Raw genomic sequence first — 27357 nt, 5'->3', positions numbered from 1 at the left:
ATTCATCGTTTTGCTTATTTTAAAGAAATGCTCCTTCTAGTCACCAGTGTGTGACCACAAAGCATCAAGATCCAATGGCCATCTATTTTACCAGTGGAACTACAGGATTCCCCAAAATGACTGAACATTCCCACAGCAGCTGTGGTATTGGCCTCACAGTAAGTGGAAGGTATGGATATTACTTTGGCAGACATGTTTGTGTAGCTGGTCACATGGCAGAAGGAAGAGAAACACAAGATTTTTTTCCAGAAGCCTTTGTTTCACTTTTTTAAAAAACAATCATTCTTTTAACTTTGAACGAGGTTTGTTTGTTTTTCCTGGGAAACAAGTCATACTTTGAGTCTAGCCAGTATGTATAGAATGTAGCAGTCAAATGGCCTTACTAATTTCTTCTCAGTGTTTTCTTTAACTTTTGATAACTTCTTCATTGTGTACGGTTAACCGATTACCCCAAACCGAACATCAGCACAAGTTTATAAAGTCTATATCATAAAAGAGAAAAAACTGTGGGTGTGAGGTTACTGAACTCACACACGTCTAGATTAGACAAAACTCCCACAGGAACAAAATGTTGATAGTTCAGAATCCTTACGTTTATAAAGCAATGTTGTTTATAAAATTGATATGGCAGTACACTTCACTGAAACTGGGAAGGAATAACAAATCAGGAGAGACCAAAGTGAAAGTAAGTAAACAAACAAACAAAAAAATCCTTATCTCTAAAAGTGTGTTCAATGAAACCCTGGCAATCTTACATTCATACAGTACCACGTTCTGAGGTGGCGTTTGCTTGTCCATCAGTATAACTTCCTGTAGAAAAATGCAACATCAGTCTGTCCAGATGACATCCTCACTGTGCTGTGGCTCAGTTGTGCTCAGAAATTCAGCCATTTTTAAGTGTCATTTACCCAAGACAAACAGTGCTGGATGGGACTCCATGACATATCTTGTGTTGATGTTTTAATGCTTGTCTTTTTCCTGCCAAATACAGATTGTGAACCGTGTTTCCTTTTGTTACCAGGTACTGGCTGGACTTGACTCCTTCAGATATATTTTGGAACACATCAGACACAGGCTGGGCAAAGGCATCTTGGACCAGTGTTTTTTCAACGTGGATTCAAGGGGCATGTGTATTTGTACATAAAATGCCACAGTTCAACCCAATTACTGTCTTTGAGGTAAGTGAGGAGGGCTCAGCAATAAACAGCATTATTCTTGCTTGCTGGTCTTGTCAAAGCCTTCATTTCCCCTGGTGGTGCACAGGGGGCAGCATGCAGCACAACGGTAATATAAAGTCATTATTTCAGTACTAAGTGCTGCAGATACATAAAAGCACAATTGACATCAGAACAGTTTAATCATATACTCTGCTGAAAACAGGTTTTACTGCGCAAGCTTGCAAACATTCATTCTAAGGCCTGAAAGAAGCACGAAAGAAATTGGACTGGGATTTGCAGAGCACTTAGTGGTGTTATTAAAATAAGTGATAATAACAGATAAATGAGAATTTCAGTTGCCTGCACCAAGTAATCCAATGTTAAGGAGTGAAGATGCAGCAAGGCTGAATTTCTTTAACAAATGGCATCAACGTTATATTGTCTTATGTCCTCCACACACAACCCTTCGTCCTTTGAAAAAGACTACCATCATCATATTTATTTTACTTAGATGGCTGGAAACTGTTAGATAACATTAGGCTCTGTTGAAGAACACTTGGTTTTACTCCTACAGAATATCTCAGAAAGTAGCCTTATGGTTTCACTTGTTTTCTACTTAACCTTCAGTTATGAAGAAACTCTGCAACAAGGACTGCAAAGCTTTCAAGAGCACAAAACTCTGGTGTGGTGAATTAATTGAAAGATGATGTAGATTCTGTTTTGAAGAAGAAACTAGTTAGATAAAACTTCTGTATGTTGGTGTTGGCAACTATAGAACTAACTGTTTTTTGGACACTAACATTTTGTTCATGTGTTTTATAAACTCGATGTAGACAGAGATCATTACATTATCTCTTATAATGTAGATGAGACTTCATGGGTTTCAGTGTATTGGCAACATTCACTTTTCTTATTCTAAATTCTCTAGAGTTTGTCAAGATACCCCATAACTGTCTTTTGTTCTTCTCCAACTGCATATCGAATGTTTGTGCAACATAAACTGTCCAGGTAAGAAAAAGCAGAGTACCTCTAGTGGTGGATTTGATCAAAACAATGAACCAAGTGCTCAGCTCACCTTGATTTTATTCCAGATTTACAATGGTGTAACAGTAACTCTGTGTATTTCTCAGCATCTTGAGTCTTGTGTGTGATAAAGAAAGTCAGAAAGAGTCAGGGTGCCACCTCAGATTTCATAAATAACAGTGAAAAGCAGTTTAGCTGAAGCTATAATAAGATAATCATGGTATCATGCTTAACCTATCCTCCAAAGTGCTTTTATAGTCACGTTCTCCTTCCCTTTGTTTTTCTACTGTGTTTCCCCAGTCATACACACTACAAGAAGTGTATGTCAGTACAGCTTGGTGAAATGTATGAAAAACTCTTCGGCCTCATTTAACTCTCCTGTGCCTTTTTTTTTTTTTTTTTTTTTTGTCATTAGGGTTGAATTTCATCAATCCTCTTCGGTTTAGACTCCAGTTCAGTTTCTAGGGTTAGAAACACAATATTGATTGTAAGATTTTCAAATAATACAGGAGTAAAACAGGTGTTTTTCATTTTTGTTTGCCTTTTTTTCAGATTTGTTTCTGTTCAGTGCTACACAGTTCAAACAGAATTAATAGCTCTCAGTAAAATTTTTATTTTTGTGTAGAAAGGTTCCCACAATACCAGAACAGAGTATTGAATGGGACATAACAGATAGATAACTGGCAGTTATTTAATTTCTCTTTCCCACCAAGCTATACATTCAAAAGTCTGCGTCACTGTGTGAGTGGGGGGGAGCCGATCAACCCCGATGTGATGGAAAAATGGAAAGTGCAGACTGGGCTGGATGTTCATGAAGCCTATGGACAGACAGAAACAGTATGTACAGCTTTACAGATGAAAAATTATGCTTTACAGATACAACAATAAATTCCATTCATGTTGCCAAGAAAAAGCGATTACACGGTTGTATTTGGTTTATATACTCCTCATCCCTTCAGCACATTCCAACAACACCGATTCATCACAACTATCACAACAGTTACAAAGTCAATTGTGATAGGCAACAGTAGAAAAACGTAGTGTTTTTTTTAAAGTCCTAGAACAACTGTAACGTCTTCACCGAAAATCCAAGCACTGTTACTCACTCTTGTGAGCTTTGATTTGAGAACTAACACAAAAGAGGTATATTCCTCATTACTGCATTCCAAATTCTGCTTTAAAAGCTATCTTTAGAACATTCATTGTCATTGTTTGGAGCTGTGGGCAAGATATCGAGGGCGTACTTTATTTCTAGAAGTTTAATCATTGGATATATGATTATAATGAGGACCGTTATTATTTCTTATAGAAATTTGCAATGTTAGCTGAGTATTTTAAACCTGAGGTAAAGACTGAATGTACAAGTTGTCATTTAATTAAGAAAAGAAAAACAAACAAACACATCTGTTACAGGTGGTCGTCTGTGCAAATTTTAAGGGAATGAAAATTAAGCCTGGTTCTATGGGAAAACCATCTCCAACATATGATGTCAAGGTATTGTACCTCTGGTGGCACTGTCTCTCTCTCAATAATCATTTTCCATGAGCGAGGTTTGAAAGCTTTAACATGGAGTTGTACTGTGTAGCATCATTCAACAGGAAATGAAAGAGTGAAAAAGAAATGCATGTTCCTGTCCCAAACTGAATGTGCCAAGTGAGCATCTAGACCTCCCTGTTGTATCAGCCTCAACAGGGTTACATAGATGGCAACCTACTGATAACTGGTGGTTATATATCAAATGCTAAGGCAATGACAGAAATTAAATTACCAAGTTAAGGAAGAGTGGGAGCGAATGTTATTTCCTGGTGATAACAAAACTGTTGATGCAGATTCTAGCACTAGATCAATTTGCAATATTGTTTAAGATTTTAGTATCTTTCAGTTCTTAAGGTTTTCCCACCCCATTGCTTATCGTCTTCTGGGGTCTTACCAACTTCAATACATGTTAGCACAGTATTTGGAATTCCTCAGATAAAAGACCCAGTGTGAAATACAGTGGATTTGTAGTGATCTTACACTTGAAATGTCAGGGTAAGACCTGTCCTCTACTGCTCCGAATAATTTTCCAGGAAATATTTCAACTAAATACTTTAAATGAGCACCAAGATTCTATAATCTTAATTTAATGATTTCTACTTTGAGTCCAAGATAATAAAACAGTGTTTTGTTTATTTTCAGATTATAGATGAAAATGGTAATATTCTGTCTCCTGGAAAAGAAGGAGATATTGCCATCAGAGTAAAACCTACAAGACCGCCTTTTCTTTTTACTTGCTATACTGTAAGAACCCTACTACAATTAAAGCAGATGTCCTGTTAAATCTCTGTCACAAGGAATCTGATGCCTCCTATACATATTCTCTACTTAGAAGGATAAAAGCCTGTGGGGAGGAAAGAGGGATTTCCATTTTTTTTATGCAGCTATTTAGTCTACTTACACAATTAGTCATTCCATGACAGTGTCTTGCCTAACAAGTTAAAATCCACTTTCTTTTGATTGTTATTTCCTTAATAAAAAGGGAAATCTTTGACAGATTTAGTTTTGTGGATTAGTAATGGTGAATGTTTATTATAATTCATCATTATTTGTGTCCCACTTGAATTTGATGCACATGATGACATGGACCAGTCTGAAAAGTATTTGGCTTTACCATAACTTATATACTGAATATGTTAGAATGCAATGTAATGTATTTTTCAAGCTGTTTTTATATAAAATACAATTTCATGTTTACCAGGATGATCCAGAGAAAACAGAGGCAACAATACGTGGGGATTTTTATGTTACTGGAGACAGGGGGATTATGGATGAAGACGGATACTTCTGGTTTGTTGGAAGATCTGATGATGTCATTACTTCTGCTGGGTAATTTAACTGAGTAATAATACATCTTCAAACTTGAACAATACAGCTGATTCAGGTGTGATGGTATGTGTATTTCAAATGTGTGTTTCAAAAAGACCTTTCATTTTAAAGATACCGTATTGGACCATTTGAAGTAGAAAGTGCCCTATTAGAGCATCCCGCAGTGGTGGAATCAGCAGTAGTCAGCAGTCCAGACCCCATCAGGGGAGAGGTAAACAAAGTTAAACAAGCTTATATCTAAAAGTAGCTTTGTGCATACCAGAGCTGTTGAAACCCATTTTCCACTGTATTTGTCTACCCAGTGATTAATTTTTTAAACTAAATAAATTCAAGTTGGCATTCTACTCTATCCCTCCATGCCAGAAAAACTGACCTGAGACAGTTGCCCCAATATCACATATAACAAAAGCACCATTTGAAAATTTTTCTTAACATTCAAATACTTAAAATTATGGGTCTTTAGTAAATGTATATAAATTACCTCCGGTCCATACAAATTCAGCATGTGCAGATATTGGCAAAGCTGTTTGTATCAGCCCTATACATTGTTCTACATTTTGTCAGCAAGTGTTTGGTTAATGTTTCAAATCTTACTGTTGTGCTGTGTTTCATTGACATTTAACCCATTGTTCCTTTAAGGTAGTGAAAGCCTTTGTTGTTTTAACATCTGACTATGTTTCACGTGATCCAGAAGAAATAATGAAAGAGCTACAGGACCATGTTAAGAAAGTTACTGCTCCATACAAGTATCCTCGGAAGGTGAGTCTTCAATTACCCCAATATTTTAAATATTTTTCAGTAGCAGGTAGTGAATTATTTGATAGCAGGTATCAACTGTTATATGGCTTATAAGGCTGTGCTGCTGAGATTAAGTAAGTCAAAATTTAGGTAAAGCGTATCTTATTTTGTATTGCAATTTCTTCCCTTTCCCATTAGATGGAGTTCGTTCAACAGTTGCCAAAAACTGTCAGTGGGAAGATCCAAAGAAATGAACTACGCCAGAAGGAGTGGAGAAAATAGTAGAGTTCTGTTGTTTTTTTTATAGAGTAGGTCTTTTGTTTTTAAACAAAAGTAAGATAATGCTGATTTACATGGTAATGTAGAGTAAAAGACTATGGCCTTCTTAGTTTAGGTTTTCATAAATTCATAGAATCATTTAGGTTGGAAAAGACCTCTAAGATCATCATGTCCAACTCCTAAATTCTTACCTGATCCCCAGCATTCGGCTGTCCCTGGTGCTACACTAATAGCTCATAGTACAAAAGCAGACAGACTGATACAAATGAAATGGAAAACTCATGTAGTCAAGAGTACAACAGATGCATTAAATAAACTTGAAAGTGTCACTGGCATTTTATCTTTATTGTTACTTAAATAATTAAAAAAAGAGTTTAAAAGAACACTTGCTTCAAGAATCACTTCTGAAAAGTGTGACAACTTATAAATACATTTTCAAAGTTATACTTATAATCACTAAAAGTATATTTAGAAGAAATAGTGCAAGTAAAATTACATCATTAAAGTGTTGAGGACTAGACTAGCAAAGAATTTAAAATACATGATACAGTATAAATAATAACAGCTGCTCATACTAATTTTAGCATTTAGTATTTTCTGTTCTCTCACACTTCATTAATTATATAGTTTATAATATATGAATATTTCTGTATGCTTGAACAATTTCAATTTTTATCCACATTAACCAAGCAATGTCACGTTCTGAGAATGGGATGAAAACATTCGACATCATTACACTGTCCTGGTTATATTAAGTATGGTTAACTAACGATTAAAGATTAAGACAAAAAAAAGTAGTAAATGTCAAGTTCTCATAGATGGCCTAAGGAACAAACGTTTTTTGTTGGAAGAATTTCCTAAAGTACTGGGGCAAGTTCTAAGAGAGGTTGAGGCACCTGCATTCAGGGTGAGAACATTAGTTTTCTCTTTTAGAAAGGCATTTTCCCACTTGAAGTATCCACAACCTTTCTTATTACTGTCATGCTTGCCAACAGGACAACAAAAAAATGCTTTGCCATGATTTGGACCAGCATTTGATACATACAGCCTTTTAGCTCTTCGACCACAGTTACACAGAGGGGGAGTTGGTTTTTCATTTTTCACAGCTGTTACAGACTGATTCAGATTGACTGTGGAGTTCAGAATGGCATGAGACACTTTGGACAAGTTTGAACTTCTTAAAGGTAAAGAATGATCAAAAGATGCATTTTTTTCTTTATATATAGAGAAAGACCGTTTCTTTGCTGGTGGGAACATTTTTGGACTAGTTGGCTTTCTTTTAGGAACCTCAAAAGGAGTAGAATTATTTTTCATTGATGTTGATTGTGATGAAATAGCATTTACCTTTGCAGATGGTAATTTAAAAGCTGAAAGATTTGAAGTCTGCCCTTGTACTGTTCCTACATTATAGATAGTAGTATCAGGACTTTTGTAAATAATAGATTTGAGAGGTTCCACGGGTACAACAGTTTTCCCTGAACTTTGATTATCTGAACTCATCACAGCTGATTGCTTTGGAATTGTTTCTTCTTCAAACACTGTTAAAATATCCATACTTGAGCCAGCTTTAAATTCAACACAGTCTGATTTTTGTTCGGATTGAGATTCTGGTATTAAAGCTACATCTTCCCAGTCAGCCAGCAGAGGTAAACAATCAGAACTAGTACTGATATCCTCAGTGGAGATGTTAACTGAGGAGATGGTAGTGGAGACAAGTACTAGTCCTGATCCATGTACTGGAAAGCTGTATCTGGTTGTACTCATAATATGCCCGTTGTTCAATCCTTGCTGAATGCCTCTTGATAAATTACTGTGAGATTGCTGCACATGTCCAAGAGGAAGAGGAAGTCTGTCAGTAGACACTGACAAAGAGCTTTGGGCTTGATTGTTTAAGTCAGTCCTCAAGCTGCTGCTAGATGCAACATGGATGTCTGCAGAGGAATTGGTACAAGTGGTCTGCTGTTCTTCATTTTGTACTTTAGAATTTATGATAATTCCCACAATACTGTTGTGGTTTTTCTCTGCCAGAGAGTTTGTTTTACAAGTTCTCTCTCTGGATGTTTCGGGTTTGCTGTTACTTCCCAGTGGAGTCTTGTCAGTGAAGTTTGCATTCAGTGTTCTAGAAATTAAATTCTTCTTCAGATATGCCTAGGGAGTCCATAAATCAAACAAGATTTTGGAGAGTGAATACCCAAGAAGTTTTAGAAATCAATGTACAAAACTAGTAAGTGTGTCAGCTTAGAGATATTATTATTATTCATAGTCAAGATATTGATTTTGTTATAGCTCACCTTTCATCTGTATTTCAGGCTATAAGACAAGTAGGAGGATAGATACGAAATAGTTACTAACCTTATCCAAAGATTTAGTAATTTTCAACACACATCCATCACAAATCATCCTCCAAGCAAGACGGGCAGTATTCCGAGAATCATCCAACCCTTCAAAAGCATGGTTATATTAATGCCTTCCTTTTAAACTACTACTGGGGATGGTTCTTATTAGAGGAAAAGTGACATTTAGGTACACCTTACATAAATGAAATGGATTCACATAATTCTGACACTGTTATATAGTTCAAAAAAGGGCAGTGGAAGTTAAAAAGAAAAAAAAAATCCCCTGTGCTGAAACATCTGAAGGACCAACCCATACAGCTGAATATATAGCCACAATTATCAAAATCCAGGTTCAGTTGTATTAGCTAGGTCAAAAAAAATAATTAAAAAAATCACATTGTGCTGGTATTCTCTTACACTAATAAGCTGTCCAGACCTATCAGGGAAGATCAAGTTTTCTTATCTTTCCCCCACTCTTTTTTCTTTTGCACCCTAGCAATCCAGAGCTTGATCTTGTGCAACATACAGGCAAAAGTTTTAGGAAAGATTTCTGAAACAAAGCACAAGGTTAGAAATGACAAACTAATCTTTGAATAATCTGTCTTTTCTTACTTTGATGGTTTTGTTGAACAGAACATTGCATAGCCTGGAAGTAACATTTATGATTTGTATTAACTAGTAGATATTACTAGCTAGTTTAGTTTAGCTAACTAAAGCTAAATAGTAGCTATCTAGTCTTATAAAAGATATGTATATATATTAAAATGAGGATGATCATATCATGCTTACCAGAATGTTCCCGTCCTGCAAAAGTTAGCCCCAAATCCTGCAAAGCACCATTTAGTCCTTTAGGCTTTCTATTATAGAAGGCCTAGGGAAAAACATGCAGGTGGTTAATAAAAAGTATTTTAAAACGCCTTCACAGTGGAGTGAAAAACAGTTCAAAAATATCACCTTACAAATAGTACATCTCACAAGGCCATTGTGCAAATCAAATATTTATCATAACTGTAAAATGAAGATAAGTATAACTCAGTATGTGACTTACCCTGTAACAGATTAGAATGGAAAGAACCATAAATCCCTTCTCCCAGCCTTAAACTAATCCATTCTATCTAACCTCATTTCATTTTCATTTGCACTTTATAGTTTACATTGATGAAGGCTTTAACAGAACAACAGCCGTGGGGAATACAATTATAAGTACTATCTTGAATATTTAAACCATTGCACATTGCAAAGGTATAAGCATTAAAAAGAGTTTATATATGTGCCAAATATAGTACTTTTTCTCACTTAATATTCCCTGTTTCTCCTATAATTGCACTGCTTATCTTTAGAGACTTAATTCTGCTGCTTAAACTCCAAGTATCAGTGGACAGGTAAGACTCCTGGATAAACCTTTGAAAGCTTCCCTGGCTACACAGGGGAACCCAGGTGCCATTAGTCCCTAAGGCAGAACTCTTTGCCACGTAGACTATGAAAAAACAAGCCAAAAAAATCCCACCACCACAAACACACACACATACACAAAGCCTTTCATCTTCTCAGTATAAATTCATTTTTATATACGTATATATATATATATATATATATATATATTCATTTTCCAGTATTACTAATGCTGTTCAGAATATACTTTCTGGTCAAAGTGTGTATATATATGTATATATTTAATTCCCATACTATATCCATATGTACCTTCTAAACAGATGAGGATCACTATTTTCCATGCAGCAGTGTAAAGCAGTAAGGAGAGCATAGGAAAAACAGGAGTTAAGGCAGCAATCAGAGCAAAAGATGTCAGCAAAGGAAGAGCAGCTCAAAAAAATGTTCTGGGATTATCATTCATTTATGTAACAGAAACACTCAATACTTTTCCAAGCATTAAGACTCTGTTAAAATTCACGCTATTCTAGAGCATGCAATTTGTTATTGAGTGATAACACAGAAAGAAAACAAAGGGGTAACTAGACGCTGGAACATACATTATTAGTTTAGATATACTTGGCCTTTGAGATGGTAACATGGGTATAAGCGTTTCAGTCTAATGATTTTTCTCACCTTATATGTTGCTTTGAGATCAATCCAGGAATTTAAGATGTCAGGTTTTCGCAACTGCTTCCTTTTACACTCATACTGCAAGCACACACCCAGGTCCCAGTCTGCACAGAAAAAGCAAAAACAAATAAGGATTTATTATATTTTTTTAGTCCTGATGCCTTCCAATTAGGCCTTTCTCATCTCAATGAACTAGAGGTTACAAAACAACAACAAAAAAAAACCACAAAAAATTTCAGCAAGAAAAAACGCAACCGTTTGCATGATAACTCCAGATACAGAGCACAGACATTTAATTGGGCAGGTCACCAGTACTGCTGTACTTCCATCGCTGTCCTAAGCGTGCCTTAAAAACCTACATAAAGAGATGAATCAACGTACTAGTAACATCCTGTACAGATGCGTACAGGACACATGAAGCCTTTGGACATGAAAAGCACTTAAGTTGCTGCAATGGGATAAGACGACAAGTGAGCGCGTGTTCTTAGTGAACATTGACTTTGTGATGCATAAATATCTTGGAGACCTCACTAAATCATTTGCACTTGTTGAGAATGGCAACACATTGCAGTCTATGTAAAGCAGAAAAATGCGATAACCCTAGAGACAAATATGCAGTGAACAAGTCAGAATTCAACAGTATTCATATTTTCAGTCTTACCCAATATCACGTCCCTAATATTTAACAGGATTTTGACTCCCTAGCAGTGAAGATGCAATCTTACTAGCACCACCAAATGTTCAGTTTTAATGGGTATTAATTTGCAGAAAAATCAAATGAAACTTTTACCTACCTGTCCAAGTGACAAAAGTACCTGGTTTTGCTTCTGAAGTAGAATTATTTAGAATATCTGAACTGAATACAATTTTCTTCTCCTGTTGTATCTTTTGAATCCATTTCAAAAACTGCGATAAACAGATGTTTAGAGGGACCCCTTCATCGACTTGATTCTTTATGAAAGAGAAGAAGAAATATGTATGTGTTAATATGGACTGAAATTTATTTGAGGCTTATTTCTCCTTAGCCCTCTTTAAAGGTCTCCATAAAATAGTAGTAAGTAGCAATTCTAACTTCATACTAAACGGCACTATACCTGCGTTATGCCGGTCAGTTCCGTACAGAACTCGGAGAGCACAGGATGCTCTTGGGGCTGGACATAGGTGTGGAACTCAGCTTCGATCTCTCCTGTGGCAGTGTTTAGCAGGACTGCTGGAAATTCAACTGCGACAAAACCAAAACGAGGTGGGGGAAAAAAGGGCCAGAAAGGTTAAAGCTGCTCACAGAGGTTATTCCGTCCGCTTAAACGCGGGCTGAGCCGTCAGGGGAGGGCAAACACGGCGCCAAGGACCCGGCGGGCCGCCACTCACTGATCTCGGGGCTGTGGCGCCGCTCGCCCCGCCAGCAGGTGGCCTCCAGGTCCACGACCACCAGGTGCCCGAAGCGCTGCGCCGCCGCCGCTCCGCTCCGCGCCCGCCCGCTGCTCCTCGCCAGCCCCAGCTGCCTGCGGGCGGCACCGGGCTCTCCTCAGCACCCGCCTCGCCCCGCTCCCGGCCTCCCCTCCTAGCCCCCTCGGGGCGCTCCCCAGTGCCCAGCCCGACGGCCCGCACCTGGCCAGGCGCTTGGTGGCCATCCCCGCCTCAGCGCCGGCCGCCGGCCGCCATTTCGAGCTTCCCGCCGAGCAGCGGGCGGGGCGGGGCGGAGCGGGGCCGGCCCTGAGGAAACCTCCCGCGGCCCGGAGCGGAGCCATGGCCGGCAGCGGGAACGCCTGCAAGAGGCCCGCTGAGGCCGGCGGCGCCGCGGAGGGGTTGGGGGCAGCTCGGAAGAGGAGCAGGACGGAGCGGGGCGGCCGGCACAAGGCGAAGGTGGGCGGCCGGGGGGGGGAACCCCGGGTCGGCGTGAGGAGCGAGAGGCTGAGGGCCATGGTGTCGCGAGTTGTTCCTAGCGGGGGTTTGACCGCTCGAGCCTCAGAGGCTGGCACCTCTGTTTAACTTCTAACCTACGGCCTTAAATTGCACCAGCCCAGCCCAGGGGGGTAGGCTCTGCCACAGCTAACGAGCACGAGGCTCGTTAGCGTGCTGGGGAAAACACTGTCTGGTAGCGAGGCAGCTGCCCGAATAAGCCCCCTGCGGGATTCGATCTGTAGTGTTGTCTGCTTGTTTGTGGTTTTTTTCTGCTTTTTTTCTTTTCAGCTATGACATCAGTATGCCGTGATGTCTTTTCATTAGGTAAAAAAGAACATCCGTAAAAACTTACAGGCCTAAAGAGCACTATTGGAACAGGGCAGATGGGCAGCAGAGGCCTCCAAAATAGCGTACCTGCTTGCTGAGTAGCTTGGGAGAATTCTTGATTTTAGAATCATTAAAGAGCTGTTGTGCAGAGTTGTGTGGTAGCATTCATTTCATCGCATCTAGTCTGATGCTTTTTTCCTGTATCTTCCTTGCATGTTAATGAAACATTCTTTTTCCTGCAGAGGCCAGCAGATCCATCCACCAAAGCAGATGACACAGTGTAAATGAAGTAAATGGGTTTCAACAAAACAAGTGGCTACATATAACGCTTGTATAAATGCCCAAAGCTCTACAGCAGCAAGCGGGTGAATGGGTTGAGACTGTAGCACATCATGTTTGCAAATTAAGTAACCTTAAGTCTCCTTAGTATGTATGTCTTCACATGTTCATCGTTACAAAATACATCTGTAAAGTTAGAGGACCTGGGTTACTGAAACACTGAGAGTAAATTTATATTGAAGTGTGATCTGGAAAGAAACTTTTTGTCCATATTGAATGGAAGAGTTATTTTACGTGTAGTTGATTGCACCCAAGTGGTAAATGATTTCCTTTTACTGTATAATTGACTTCATTTTCTGTAAACTTGTGTGATCACATGAAACTTTCTTTACTGGCCTTTTCCTTTTTGCAGGAAAAGTCATCTCACTTGTCTGCAGCTTTATTTGGTGAGGACTGTGAAATCAGCCATGACCAGGTTTATGAGTTGTTAAAGTATGCAGCTTTGGGAAAATGCCACAATGCCACGCAGCCCAGGTATAACACCTTCATATTTGGGAGTCAACCCTGTCTTATGTCCTCATATGCTGTGAAAACCTACCTAAAAGCATAGGCAACATTTGTTTTAGAATCCTTGCAGCACAGATCCCATAATGACAGACTGCATTGTGTAGATATGGTTCTTGTTAGACTTGGCCAGAGACCAGAATTTCTCCTCTGATAAAAATTCTACCATTTCATAACTTTGCTTCATGCAGTTACCAAAAACTAAACAATTTTGTTGTACAGAAGCTTCACACATTGAGGAATAAAATGATGTTAAAATACTAACGCAAAACGTTTCATGACAGATATAATTGAAATGTTTTCTCTAGAGTGTTTTGGGAAAGACATTTTAATCACTGCCCTTTTTTGGGGCAGTTTCTCAGCAATGGAAGTGGGAGGCTCAGGAGTGTATATAACCTCGGATGGCGTAAATATGGTGAAATGTAATAAATCTGGCAATAAAGCTAAAGGTAAAAATGCTCCACTTTGGATTTTTACTGTCAAAGAGAAAATGATTTTGTGAAACTTTCATTTTGATGAAGTGATTTCATTCTTCAGTTTGATTGACTAGACTGCATCATTACAGCTGAAGTTACTTGTATGTATTCCTATTCTGATGCATATAAATGAGATGGGTAAGTTATGACTTGAAATAGTACTGCAGCAGAATTTTGCTACAATTCATCCTTTCTGTCTCTCATGTTATGTTGCTTCTAGGTATATGTGGCTGGTTGAGATAAGCTTTAAAAGCCTCTTCTCATTGAAGTCACTTGGCACTTTGCCGTTGACTGACCTAAAAGCTGGGTTGGTGCCAAGTTTGTTTTTAAGAGTGCTTGATGATTGTTTTGCTTTGATTTCTTTGTTTTTTTTTTAATTGCAGCTGGTGCCATATTTATCACCAAAGCCACCTGGCTGGGGTTGTGGTTATTGTTCTACATGAGATGAGCCAACTCCATTTCTACAAATTCTATTTACAGTTCAAACACCTCAGAAAAGTGTTCCAGCATGTAAGTCCCCAAGCTATATTGATGTCTACTAAAATTCCTGCAATCCTTAAAGCATGTCCCAGTGATTAATGCTGCAGTGAAATTATTGTCTTTCCAATAGGAAGAGTCTGTCTTTGACTCCCAAAGCAATGAGAGGATCTGTTTGTGGCCTTTGTAAGCTCAGAACAAAGGCCAGGGATTTAATATTGGAAACAGATTTTCAAGACTTAAGTCTTTGAAGCCTTACCAGGTGAAATGTGCATACATTGGTGTTTCAGCCCTCTATACTTCCAACATCTTCAGGATGCCTGGGAGATTGAAAATACCTCAGTTGATTTGAAATTTACTTTAAGGTATGAGTAAGGAGAATCTCAACAGAGTTATGCTATTCCCACTGGTTGAAAAATCTCACTCTGACAATTTACACTTTATATCAAACTTCTCCCATTTCCCAAAAGGATTATTAAAATAACTACTTTAATTTTCTGAGCTACAAGCAACGTTTTTGAAGGAAGAAAGAAGTGCTTTGATTGGGACTTCCAGAGAATTCTCTCTGAACTGCAGCAAACGCAAAATGACGGCTTAACTGGAAAGTCTGGAACTGCTTTAGTTTCTATCAATGAAAGTCTGAAACTTGCATTCTCAGTCATATCTGGGAAGGCAAATCTTTCCTTAGTACAAAGAATTCTATAGTGTGCATCATCATAAGATGTTTGGTTTGTGTCTTGTTTTGTTTTCCTAAGAAAATGCCCAACATACTTCTGCTACTTTTTTTTAACCATCTTTCTCTAAATTTTATTGCTTTGGGGATAAAAAGGCATCTTATATGCTTGATGTTTCTGCTATGATTCAAAGTTCCTAAAACGTCTTTTTTTTTTTTTTTTTTTTCTCTCCAGAGATTTACATTACCACCTTCTTCAGCTAGCTTCCTAGCCAACCTGTATGGAGAAGGAGCAAACATGAAACCTCAAAACAATGCACAAGGTATCTTGCTTGGCTTTGCATCATCCGTTTCAGTCACAGTGATTCACTTTCAAGGGTAATTTAATAGCTTTGCATGCTGTGCAATCCCAGCTTGCTGCTATGGTGAACTTGTTTACAAAGAAACAAGTATAATAGCTTATGCCAAAAGGCTAGTTCCCCTAACTAGTTCAGTAACTCTCTGTTGGGCTCATTGTCACAAGTAAATGTAAAAAGAACAGATTTTTTTTTTAGTAAGTTTAATCCAAAATTCTGATGCTTCATTACCCATTTTGTGATTGTTTTATTGTAACATATGTCTAATAATAGATACACAGATAGAAATTAGATTCAAGCTAAGTACTTACTCATTTGTTCGTAGTTTTCTTTTGTTATACTGAGCTGCAAATCAAGGTAAAGAACAGGTATGTTGACAACTGATCTCCTATTTTTACACTCTTTATAGAGGTGATTGTAATCCAACGGGCTTGTACAAAACCCGCAAGAGACTACCATGAGAACTTCACTGAAATTGTTAGAAGTGTAACAAAGAATCTTGAATTCCAGTCCTAAATGGGAGAATGAACAGCTGTTGCTTTCAATGTATTGACAAAGTCCTCTAGCATCCTGACTGTAAACCTACTGCACAGTCACAGATCTGAGATGTCAGGTATATTTTTCTTTAAGTGCAATCTGCAGAGAATCACCTACAAAATAGTTAGAGTTTATACAGCTGTGGATTCTGGTGTCAGTTCAATGCTTGCTTCTTTTTGAGCCACAGAGTGCATTTTCTCCTAATAATACTTTGGGGAAAGAATTTCACACGGAAAGTAGATAAAAAGTACTTCTTTTACAGCTTACATGAGGTAACAGATGACTATGCTGTCATGCTTATGAGGAAAGCGTTCTCTCTTACTGAAAGGAATGTGAGACAGACTTGTGATGTGACTTGCTCACAATCAGCTGTCAGTAGCTGAGCTGGGAGCAGGATTCAAGTACCCTGTCACATGTCAGCATATATCATTTATCCTTATATATATATATGTATATACAGCTTATTGTTCCACGTAGTGTTTTATTGTGATATGGTGTAACCTCTTAATGTGCGTACTAATGCAGAAAACTGCAAGTAAGGAGAGCTATCTGAATTTGACAGGTGATTTTGTACGTTACAGGCTTGATTTCCACTAGCAGTGGATGTATTCCTAAAAACTCAGACTTGCAATGTGATCCCATCATCCGGAAATACGGAGAATCAAAACAAGGCCTTACTAGGTACATTCTAACTTCAAAAGAGCTGAAAAAAAATGATTATCCCCTGAAAGGTCAGTTTTCTGAAGTTTTTGGTTGGTTGGGTTGGTTTGGTTTTTGTCTGTTTTTAATTTTGCCAGTTAATGATATGTTTGGTCATATAAGATACATAATGACTATTAGAAGAGAGAGGTCTGTGTCTTGTTCACAGGTGTCTTTTCGTTTTAGGCTCCCCTGGCTGTAAGGGTTATGTGCATACAGAGTGTGATCAGCAGAGGACAGACAGCAGCCCCCTCTTTGGTCTGGATTGTGAAATGGTAAAAATAAACACGTGACCTTACAAAGCATAGTCAAGCAATCAAGCTTCAAGCAGCTATTCCAAAATGAGCCAGGCACCCTGGGTATTTATTAAACCCCTTCTGATGTATTAATATCTGCTGCCAGTCCCTTCAGTGATGGTACCAGTGTTAATACAACCACAGGAAGGGCTCAAAGTCCTTCCTGAGCAGTGCACCAGAGAGCTCAGTTACGTGGTGGTTTTCAGAACAGCATCTGGAACTGCCAGGTCTATCTCCAATGCTGCAGTAACTCCTGAGACTTTATTTTTTTAACAATTCTTTTTCCCAGCCCTCCCCAAAGTTTGGGAATGCAGAGATGTCTCTCTGCTACCCCTTTAGCCATCCCAGTTCTTCCAGCAGCATGTTGTGGTAAGGATTCCTCTCTTAGTGCAGTTCTGGCCTTGCAGAGATGCCCAGTCGGCATCAGCATTGAGTGACTAACGATGCGATCTGGGCTCTACTTTTAAATTACATTTATCTTCTCTGGTGATGGTGCTGTCAGTTGCAGCCCTGCAGTGCAGAGTACAACCTGATTCTGTGAAATCAGCACTTCTTTGTAAAGCCTTTCTTTGTGTTGTGCTTGCCTGCATGTTTGCTGTGTTTATGGTGGGCATTTAACAATTCAAATGAAGCGTGCTACATAAAGCAAGCTATAACTGGTAGATCTCTAAGTAAAGCAACTCCTTAGCAGTGATGTTGGCTGTAGCCAAAGCAGATCTCAGTTAAGGTTGTTGAATGGCAGCATTGTGCTGATTCAAAAGCTGCCTCTGCTGTTTCCTGACAGTGCCTGACTGCAAGGGGGAATGAAGTCACTCGTGTCTCTTTGGTGGATGCACAGGGTCAATGCCTCTTGAATGAACTAGTCAAACCTGAAAGCACAATAGTGAACTACCGCACCAGGTGACTCGTACTGAAGTTTCTTATCTCTTCAAGAGCTACAAGCCTTTCAAATCAAGCCTGTAACACAGGACCTTTCAGAAAACTTTGGTCTGTACACTTGTCTACTCGCCGATGTCTACTGTATTTTACTTGGTGTTAAGAATCCAGTTTGTGCTTTGTGGGTAGAATAACCAATGTTATGTATGCACTCCCTGCTGTGCAGTGCCCCAATGTCTAGACAGAAGCATTATCATTCTGCAGTGTTCTAGGAAAAGTTCTGTTACAGGTTAATGATACACAGTACAGGTTACTCTTTACTGCCGGATATAAAATCGGATACAGGGTGAGTAAGAGTACGGGATTGCAGTCTGGGTCTCTGCTCTGTAGCTAAGTTTGCTCATCTGTAGAAAATGAACAGTGCAGGTCATCAGCTCACTTAGAGCTCTAGGGCTGGGCTTAGTATTATAATAAAAGAAGGCAAAATTCAAGCCACGTCTTCTCCAAGACTTTGCCTGGATGTATCCAGGAGGTGAAGTGCCAATTCCCTCAGGTTACTTGGAAGCATTTCCTTCCATGTCAGCTTTACAATATTTCCTTACCTGTGCTATCTGGTGCTAAGAACTGCATCACTTTAAGTTATGCGTGAGAGAGAACAAACTTTTGAAACAGATGTGGTAGCTGCAGCAGCTTAATATTTGTGCAGTATGTCCTCTTATGTTGGAATGCACTTATAGAGGAACCAGTAAATTGCATTCTGTCATTAGTTACACTGGGTTCTTTTTCTACATACCCTGCTTGTAATGTTCTCCAGTAAGTGCTGTTGCTAATGCACTGCTTGTACTCCATCCACCTTCTGTTTTGAAGATTCTCAGGAATCACAAGGAAAATGCTGCTTCCAGTGAAAACAAGATTGCCAGACGTACAAAGCAGATTAAAAAAAATACTTCCGCATGATGCAGTATTGGTGGGTCATTCTCTAAATGCTGATCTCCAGGCTTTGCAAGTGAGTATGCTTCTACGAGTATTTTTCCCAAAACTGCTATTAATTTGAGGCCTAAAAGTTCCAATTATGTTTTTTAATTAGTGAACACTTGTTAATTGCTTTTCATTATGAATAGCTTTATGGCTGTAAGGATTTAAAAGAGAAATACTCCCCTTACATCTATAAAACCTGCAAGGTGCTGTTCAGAACCCAAAAGGAAGGAAGGTTGCAAGAGAAGCTTTACCTTTCTGCTTCAGCCAGGTGCTTTCGATCACTCTGTCATGGGAAGAACTGAAGTCCTTCCTGTACTGAATTTAACCAATCTCAAATGCTTGAGTCATAATCATTCCAACCCAACCTAGGTCTTCCCAACAGACCTTTAGAAAGGAGATTTGGGCCTGTTTCATGGTTCCCACGTGTTCTCTTGTCCGAACCAGTTACCTGTCAGTGAGAAATGGGCAACTGAAATGAAAGGGTAGAGGCACAGATAATGGAGTCACTGCCCAATTCTGTGTGAGTGCTGTTCTTAAATTAAACTGGTGATGTTTTCTCTCCTCCAGATGATCCACCCTAGTGTTATTGATACTTCGTTGCTTTTTGCCAGAAATGAAGGTCGAAGATTTAAGCTAAAATTTCTAGCCAAAGCTGTTTTAGGGTAAGATTATTCTTGCTTTGTTATGGGAAGCATTAGAAACTGTTATGGGGGCTATAGGGTCCTGCTCTTCCACCAGTAGGATGAGAAATTTTTTTTCTGATAAAACTCAAAAGGAAGGAGAGCAGGCTGTGCAAATAGACAATAAAGAGGAGTTTACTGTGTGCTTGAAACATCAGGCAGTGTAATAAATTGGCTTATCTTTGAGCGAGCAGGGATGCTATGACACAACCAGTAATGAGCTCGTTTGTATGTGAACCATAAAACTAGCTTTTCTGCACTTCTACCACTATATGAAATTGTAGAGCAGCAAATGAACTCTGGCTTACATAAATGAGATCTGTTGCAGTTATCTAGAAAGAAAAGCTAACTTATGGAAGTATAATTTACTGACTTAATCATGTCCCTTACTATACTAGCTATCGTAGCACATCTTAGCAATCCAGCACGCACCATTTACTCTGTAGCTCCAAACCTCACTGAATTGGAGGTTGCCTCCCTGCCAGTGCATTGGGTCATTGGTCAAGGAAAAAGCAAAATTAAAAATAATCACGCCTCGGAGTACCAAGTATTACTGCTGCTTCTGTCAAACCCTGTAAACAGTGTTTTGCTCAATGTTGCAAAAAATGTTTCTTGCAGTAACTTTGGGGAATATTTCACAAGAATACTGCTGCACAGAATTGAAATCCTTTTTGGAGAGGGGAAAGCTATTTTGCCTGAAAAAGACCCAATTTAGAAAAGACGAGATGTTGGCCAGTATGGAAAAACAGATAACCTGCCTGTACACCTAATTTTGATGCCCTAGGAAGGAGATCCAGTGTGACCAGAAGCTTGGTCATGATCCTGCAGAAGATGCAAGAGCTGCATTGGAATTGGCTCAATTCTTTATTGAGCAAGGACCAGCAAAGGTAGCTATATCTAATGTCTTTAATAGCAGAATATACAAGTTGTGTATATGAAGAAAAAGTATTCTTGCCCATCCTCTTACCAATTTATAAGAGAAATTGGGCTGATCTTGCAGAGGGGTATTGGGGGAAGAAAGATTCAGACACTTGCAGCCTACAGGAGTGCCTATCATTTTTTTTCTAAATAAAGAAGTGAGGGACCTTGCATGTTTTGGCAGCGATTCAGCAGGTTTTATGAATCCCCTTGTATTGTTGGTTTCTGGAGAGGATGTTTTGGACATGCTGGTTGATGCTCTAAGTTTTGCATGCTTAAAATGACAACAGGAAATAATAAGGCAAGAAATGAATGTCTGTCTTTCTCCACTAGTGTGGAATGTGCCTAGGTGACTCATAGAGAAGGCACATGCTTCTCGGTTAGCTCCAATTAGCTGAGATGAAAGCCATCTACTCATCTTCCTTCCACAAGGTAGCAGAACTAAATTTGGAAATGCTGCTGACAGCTGAAAGACTGACTGAGGTCTCACAGAACAAATCTGCGTTACAGCCACAAGGATGTAGAGTCCAGAAGCAGTCGAATGATCCTCCGCATCCATCCAAACCATGGTAATAAGATTCTCAGATATGCATGTTTTTCCTTTGATTGAATCCTCAGTGAAATCAAAGAAGTGTCTTATGTTTTCAGAAGCCATCAGTGTCTTCAGAGAGACACAGATAATTGTAGAGTAGCACTGAAAATTTTTCAGAAATAGTATCTTAAATTTCACAAAGCATTTTCCAGGCTGCTTTTGATCTTGAGGGCAAGAATATTCTTTAAGATTTCTTTAATGAACTGTATAATTTCTCAGTGACAGGCACTTCCTTGCATGCTTTTAACTCACCATATCAATAACTACTGTGATTCACAGCTTTTTTTTTCTCTCTGCTAGTTTTTTAGACTGCTTGCAGGTGACCGGCCAAAAACCTCTCCTTTTGGGCAGACAGGAAGCGGACTCTTCTGGCCTGTGTCAGAGTAACATGAGCACTTCAAACAAACAGGTGAATGGATTTGGGTGGGTTGGTCTAAGCAAGCTTCAAAGTAGTTTGAAGTTCTTGTTCTGGGGGTGGGTTGATGAGTCCTATTTTAAAAAGCTGGCTGACAGTAGCATTAGCAATAGTGTTAATGCCAGGTTAGCTAAATCCATTTTCTTATTTCAGAAATAAGCTTTGATCCCCTATCACCCTCTCATGACTCACTAAAGAAGAATTTCTGCCTGAGGGCTTCCTTGGACAATAATGACAATTAAAGTAGAGAACTAAATTCAAGAGCTTTGTTTCTGGTCTTTTGCAGTAGAATTATCTTGCACCTCTTTGAGCCATGTGTACTCTTTTCCTTCCAGATTCTTCAGAGAGCCTTAGAAGATGTTCCCCTCTCCACATTCAGTATCATTCAGTTCAGTTTGGGTCCAGAGTACATTGCATCTCATCTTCTTGCTGGATTTTGTGAAAAGGTACCTTTTTTTTTTTTTTTCCTGAGCAAGACTAGTCTTCATTGCTCAGTTTGGAAAGAGGCGTATCTGGAGGCATCTAGTAGTTCCTTTGCTTTGTGAAGTTCCTTCTCTAATCTGTGTTCCCACAGGTGAGAAGCAAGCTGACTGACATGCTGACAGTCTATGCAGGTCCTTTTGAAGAAAGTTTTTGCCTGAAGGCTGTGAAAAAAGAATTTGGGAGGTGTGGGCCAATCCAGTCTCTGACAGTGGTAACGGAAACATACCAGGTGAGGGGCACTCAAAGCATTCAGCTTGTTGACAGGCAGTGAAGTCCTGAGTAATCTCTAGGATAGATGTGGATGAGAACCACTTAAATACCTTTCTTTTGCCTTTGTTTTTTTCCTCTGGCTGTTTGGTCATGAGCTACAACAATTCAGCATGTATAAAAGCTGCTGCACGCAGCAACAAGAATAAGCACAGCTGATGTGACATAAGTGCTGCTCAAGCTAGAGAGCTTTAACTGAGTACTGGTGAAACCGAGATGATTTTTGTTCCTTTCAAGAGCATTGATATGCTAAGGTCTTTAGTGACAAAACAAGGTTGCTAATAATTACCAAGTTAATTGAAGGTTTTTTAAACAGCTACAGTATATGGAGTGTTACCTGTATTACCAACCCACACCTTTTTATAACCTATTTAAAAAAAAAAAAAAAAACAACAAAAAAACACACAACTTATTGAGACCTGAGTTGTAAAGGGGGAGGGCTAATGTGTATTATTCATAAACCTGAAGTGTATTATCTTGTTTCAAGCCCTACGTCTGTGTCCAATATGAAGTGCTGGAAGCTGCTCAGCTTGCTGTGGAAAGCCTAGATGGAGCTGAGGTAGCAGGATCCTGCATTAAGGTAAACAAAGTAAATAGCAAAAGCCCAAGTTACATGTAGCACAGGAATACTGGCTAATATGTCACTTCTTAATGCCTACATAGAGTCTGGGCAAACCCTGGCTGGCTGTGCTGTTGCCATCTCCCTGTCCCTAGACAATTTAGGGCCGCTGGCAGAAAGGAGATGGCTGTTGCCCTCTTTCTTTCCCATCTGCCAGCAGAAGGGGGTCAGAAAGCATTCTGACCTGGCAACTGTGTCTTAAAAATGAGGAGCCAAGTAACTGGGTGTTAAAATGCCACATACGTAGTATTCTTAATTGTCCTGCATTACAGACATATCTTTCATGACTAATTAATCTAGCCTTCCTTAATTACATTGGTCACGGAAGGGAAAATAGCTAACCGAATTTTGGTAATTGGACAGAACCGTTTAAAACAGAAGCTCAGAACACAGAGCTGCTTTGGCTGATGTGCTGTGTTTGTTCCTGTTGGACCCACCCCAGGTTCAGAGACCCGTCTCTGCTGCAACGCTGGACTGTGATGTTCTGATACAGGAACTAGAACTGGATATAGAAAATGAAGGTGTGATTTATGTGGCGGGTCTAAAGAAGTCATTAACAGAGACAGACTTGCAAGAAGAATTCAGCCAGCTGGAAGCCCTGGAAACTCTGTTCCTGCCAAAGGATCTCCAGAGTGGAAGGCACAGGAACTGCTGTTTCCTCAGTAAGTAGCTTTGCAATGCAGCCTGGTTATTTCCTTCAAATAAGCTTGTTCAGCAGTACTGGAAAATTCACAGTGACACGGCAAGAGCAACTGAAACTCACGTCTGCTCCAAGTGACAGTATTTAAAATACTCAGGTGAAAGCACAGCTGGCTAGTGTGCAGCTTTGCACTGACATGTAATCACCTCTAAAAAATGAGGAGAACAGCCAGATGAGTGGTCTTGCATTTAACTGGCAGTTCTTTAGTCTGACACTTACCTGTTTGCAGGATGAGCATCTGCTTACTGCAGTGATCTCAGTTTCTCATTTCCCTTTAGCCCTCCACCTTTTTAGCACTGCCTTGCAGGTGCCAAAGAACAGGGCAACATAACTGGCAAAGGGTGATCCCTTTCTCATTCTTTTTCAGAATTCCAGACATCACAAAGTGCTGTGGATGCCCTTGAAGTTATAAACAGCTGGGCTGTGAAGGGCAGCAAGTTAAGAAGTAGGAAGGCGCTTGCTTCAGGTCACCTCTGGAGATGGATTTGGCAAATGAATCACAGCAGGGAGAAGCAAGTAGGAAACAGCTTATGTGAGAAGACGGCACCTCTACCTGACTCTGTGAGTTTAAGGCTAGGCTGGTGTTTGTTGCAGTTTGTTAGCGAGGTTAATGGCATTGAACTGCGTGCTGCCCTGGGAACCAGAGGTGGTCACTGGGAGGAGGCTTAGGTACAGAGCTGGATGTAGCAGTAGGATCTTCTGCTGGTGCAGAGGCTGCCATGGCTCAGTTTTCATAAGACAGCTTGGAGACGTAAGATCCCAGGAGATAACGTGGCATTAGTGGGGTACAGTATAACTAAAAACAGCCCAGGCATATGGAACAATGAGTTCCCTAGAGAGGAACTGCAGCCTCCCACCTGAGAGCACGCTGAGCAATGCACAGGTATAGGAAGGGGTATGGAAGTTGGAGAGAGACAACAAGTTGTGTAGCCTACCGGAAAGAACAGATCTAGGTGCAGCTCACATTTTTACTGGAGGAAGCTGCAGTGCCCCGTGAGTAGGGTGTGTGCTCTCCCTGCAGAGGGGCTGTTGCCCTTCCCAATGCTAGCCAGAAACAGAATCGCCCCTTTCATCCCTGACAGGGCTCCAGGGTGAGTCACCGCATAAACACTTTTAGATGTGATTGTGACATATCTGCAGCAGAACGGGGGATTTCAAGGCTTGTATTCTGTTACACAGGAGCAGGATCTAAGGAAAAAGGTGAAGAAGTTGGACCAGATTATAAAAAAGCTTTATAGAAGTCTGCAGAAGAATACCTTGTGCGTTGTTCTCTTTCCTGGAACAAACAGGTAACTTGCCCCTTGTCTTGCTAGGAGTCCTCTCCTTTCCCTCGCTGCAGCATCCTCGCAGAAAAGACATTTAAGGATGGAGAGAAACACACTTCAGAAGCTCTACTATTTGTTGGTAGTGTTTTATATGGGGTCAAGTTATTTTGTTAACCAAAGAAAATCATACCCCTCCCTCTTCCTTCCCCCGCACCATCTACCAGTTGTCTTGTGGTACCCTGCCTTACATGCTTCATCCTTAGTATGGCTCAGGGATCCAGGTTCACTCCATTCTTCTGTCAGGGACATGAAAGCATGATTTGGGAAAGAGGGAAAAAAAAAAAACCCTGCCATGCTTTCATAGGAAAGAGCAAGTTGTTGTGTTGGGCCTCAGGGGTAATAGCAGGGATGCTTCCACAGGGGGTAGGCTCCCTTTATTTCCCAAGGGCCCGAAGTGCCATGGATAGCCATTCCTTGTTTAATTATTAACAAGAAAATTGAATCTTTCCCAGGCAAGGCCTTAGTTACTGAATACATTCTTATTTCAGCGGTCTTCTCTCAGTTTGTTCAGCGTTGCTCTTCAGCCAGCCAGACAAGGGTCATGTCTACCCCTGCCTTTTTGAAGTTCATCTTCAACACAAGGGGCACCAGGCCTTTGGGGAGACACGAGCCAGGCCCTGCTATAGAAGCAGGGAGCCAGAGCAGCAGCTCTTTTGTCAGGCTACGCAGCCAGGCCCAGCTCCCCCCTCTTACCTGCAAAGCTTCCCGAGGAGAGGACGCCTGATGCTGTATTATCTTCGTGACCGCTGTCCCTGCAGGGGGGAGGCATCCCAAGCCCAGAGGCTGCTTAGGCTCAGTGCCTGTGACAAACCCTTTCAGCAAGGGTATGTGCCAAAGCCTGCTCTTGGCATGGCCTGCTCTAACTGGGCAGTTGTTGGTAACCTTATTTTTTTTTTCCTTAACAGCATTTAGCTGGTTTCCCATCACACCAAAGAATAATAGCATGCAAAATGAGGCAGCAGCATTTCTTCCCTCATTAGACAAATGCTGATTGCATGTAGCCCTCTACAACTGCTTTCTTGCATAAGGGTGGTATCAACTACTGCTTCAGCGTAACTCAGCCATGTCTGGGACAGTTTGGGAAAAAGGGTTGCACCTTCCCAGGCCTGGAAGAGGTTTCTTGCCAAGTGAGGATCCCAAATTACTGTTTCCCAGAGGACTGATAGGTCAGAGCAGGCTTCTTGTTTAAAATAATGATGACTCATGGTTGGCTGGGGGAAAAAAAAAAACAAAGAACAACCCAACCTTGCAGTTTTTCAGTGTGCTGACACATGGGCTTCCTGGCTCCTTACTGCTAGGCCAACTAACTTCTGGGCATCAACGCTACCCTGAACAGAAATAACATCTCTTGTTTATGTTGCAGCGTACACGGATCGCAGTCTGGCCTTGGTCTGATGGGAATAAAAGATGACAGAGGGAGCAGTGCTTGTTAAGCTGCCAACTTTTAAAGCAATCTTTTGTTAAGATATTCTTAATTACTTTAAATATTGATGTCTCTGTAAAGACCCCTTATCATGAGAACAATAGGCTTTCACTATATCTTTTATAAAGTCTAAAAATAAAAGGTATTCAAAACGTCTTAAAAGCATACTACTGTTTCTGTTAACCCTTCTTGGTATAGCATTTTCCCTGGCAGTGACCTAGGCAAGAGCTCATGGAAGAGCTGGGGGCAAAGCAGAGGCACTGTTTTTGCAAAAACCCCCAATCAGTGTTGCTCTGTGCTCTAATTCAGCAAGTTGTTTCCTTGCAGGAGCCTGACATACCAGCTGGGTTGTGTTCAGCAAAATGTTGGAGGCCACAAACCAGTAAGCCAAGATACTGTAGTACCTGCAGCAGCTGCTCAGCAGTTAAAAGCTCTTCTTGGGAATTGCATGGCTCTCTGGAAAGGTGCTGTGCCAGCTCCTCAAACAATTCTGGGAAAGCACTGTACTTAGTCCATGGAAAGGAGGAATGGGTGATTCATCCTTCTTGGACAGTCTCCACTTTCTCCTCCTCCATCACCCTTTAAAAAAAAAAAAAGACTACAGTGGCTGCAGGGGGAGGGACAAGGACCCTCTTAGGGGATGCACATACCTGTGTGAACGTCACACATGGTTTCAGGGGCAGCTGGGTGCAGAGCTGCTGTAACAGTCAGTACATGACCAGCAGTAGGATGAGATGGTTTACAGCCTGAACAGCTTCAGACCTGTGCTTTGCAGCCACTGCCACCTAGAAATAAAGGCTGCTTGACCATCTCTTGGTAATTGAATTTGCAAGCACAAGGATGCCTAGGCAAGCTTTGGACATTGAAAAAAAAAGTTAAAGGAAACATTTGTTACCAAGTTTAAGACAAAGGACTTCTTGGGATGAATGGGAATAGGCTGAGATAACTTTGAAAGCGTTATTATTTCAGACACGATGCATTACAGCTGATAGAATATCACACCCTCCTACTTTCAATCCCAAGTTCGCTTTGCACA

General features: G+C 40.2%; 3 protein-coding genes across 6 annotated transcripts in view; 2 read left to right on the top strand and 1 right to left on the bottom strand.

The window, feature by feature from the left end:
- The window catches only part of LOC310882333 (uncharacterized protein), a 70970-nt gene extending 64576 nt beyond the window's left edge, over positions 1–6394 (top strand). Inside the window, exons 37-46 of the mRNA XM_083800953.1 lie at positions 26–169; positions 1022–1178; positions 2086–2165; positions 2894–3017; positions 3594–3674; positions 4359–4460; positions 4918–5045; positions 5157–5256; positions 5685–5804; positions 5982–6394. Coding sequence (XP_083657079.1) covers positions 26–169; positions 1022–1178; positions 2086–2165; positions 2894–3017; positions 3594–3674; positions 4359–4460; positions 4918–5045; positions 5157–5256; positions 5685–5804; positions 5982–6065 — 1120 coding nt within the window. The 3' untranslated portion in view covers positions 6066–6394. The remainder of the gene's footprint in view (positions 1–25; positions 170–1021; positions 1179–2085; positions 2166–2893; positions 3018–3593; positions 3675–4358; positions 4461–4917; positions 5046–5156; positions 5257–5684; positions 5805–5981) is intronic.
- On the bottom strand, positions 6389–12938 carry ERI2 (ERI1 exoribonuclease family member 2). Its single transcript, XM_083800451.1, has 8 exons — positions 12776–12938; positions 11828–11961; positions 11554–11681; positions 11254–11410; positions 10463–10563; positions 9188–9269; positions 8415–8503; positions 6389–8210 (listed from the first exon to the last, which is right to left on the bottom strand). The coding sequence occupies exons 1-8, from the start codon at positions 12817–12819 to the stop codon at positions 6867–6869; spliced, it is 2079 nt and encodes a 692-aa protein (XP_083656577.1). The 5' UTR covers positions 12820–12938; the 3' UTR covers positions 6389–6866.
- On the top strand, positions 7129–26473 carry REXO5 (RNA exonuclease 5). 4 transcript variants are annotated; one of them, XM_083800446.1, is made up of 20 exons: positions 12199–12322; positions 12931–12968; positions 13380–13501; positions 14391–14517; positions 15393–15480; positions 16632–16781; positions 16936–17024; positions 17830–17945; positions 18789–18927; positions 19467–19561; positions 20364–20466; positions 20930–21066; positions 21390–21498; positions 21840–21950; positions 22079–22216; positions 22742–22834; positions 23316–23535; positions 23941–24134; positions 24753–24862; positions 26262–26473. In XM_083800446.1, the coding sequence occupies exons 4-20, from the start codon at positions 14452–14454 to the stop codon at positions 26329–26331; spliced, it is 2028 nt and encodes a 675-aa protein (XP_083656572.1). In that variant the 5' UTR covers positions 12199–12322; positions 12931–12968; positions 13380–13501; positions 14391–14451; the 3' UTR covers positions 26332–26473. The 4 variants fall into 4 exon arrangements, with proteins under 4 accessions (XP_083656573.1, XP_083656571.1, XP_083656572.1 ...); XM_083800447.1 differs by lacking the exons at positions 12199–12322; positions 12931–12968 and adding an exon at positions 7129–7246; XM_083800445.1 differs by lacking the exon at positions 12931–12968 and having other exon boundaries at positions 12097–12322.
- The last annotated feature ends 884 nt before the right edge of the window (positions 26474–27357 follow it).

Source organism: Anser anser (assembly GCF_964211835.1).
Source record: "Anser anser genome assembly, chromosome: 15".
NCBI classification, from domain to species: domain Eukaryota; kingdom Metazoa; phylum Chordata; class Aves; order Anseriformes; family Anatidae; genus Anser; species Anser anser.
Note: the sequence above shows the minus strand (reverse complement) of the source record. Positions and strands in the feature narration are given on the sequence as shown.

Bases quoted from the DNA above. Each gene is read 5' to 3' on its own strand.
- ERI2 (XM_083800451.1), bottom strand. From the start codon at position 12,819: ATGATTCTAAAATCAAGAATTCTCCCAAGCTACTCAGCAAGCAG. The intron at 10,564-11,253 runs GTAGGTAAAAGT...TTTTCTGTGCAG, and splicing joins TACTTTTGTCACTTGGACAG to ACTGGGACCTGGGTGTGTGC. The intron at 8,504-9,187 runs GTAAGCATGATA...ATGCTTTTGAAG, and splicing joins TGCAGGACGGGAACATTCTG to GGTTGGATGATTCTCGGAAT.
- REXO5 (XM_083800445.1), top strand. From the start codon at position 12,206: ATGGCCGGCAGCGGGAACGCCTGCAAGAGGCCCGCTGAGGCCGGCGGC. The intron at 12,323-13,379 runs GTGGGCGGCCGG...TCCTTTTTGCAG, and splicing joins GCGGCCGGCACAAGGCGAAG to GAAAAGTCATCTCACTTGTC. The intron at 22,835-23,315 runs GTAAACAAAGTA...GACCCACCCCAG, and splicing joins TAGCAGGATCCTGCATTAAG to GTTCAGAGACCCGTCTCTGC.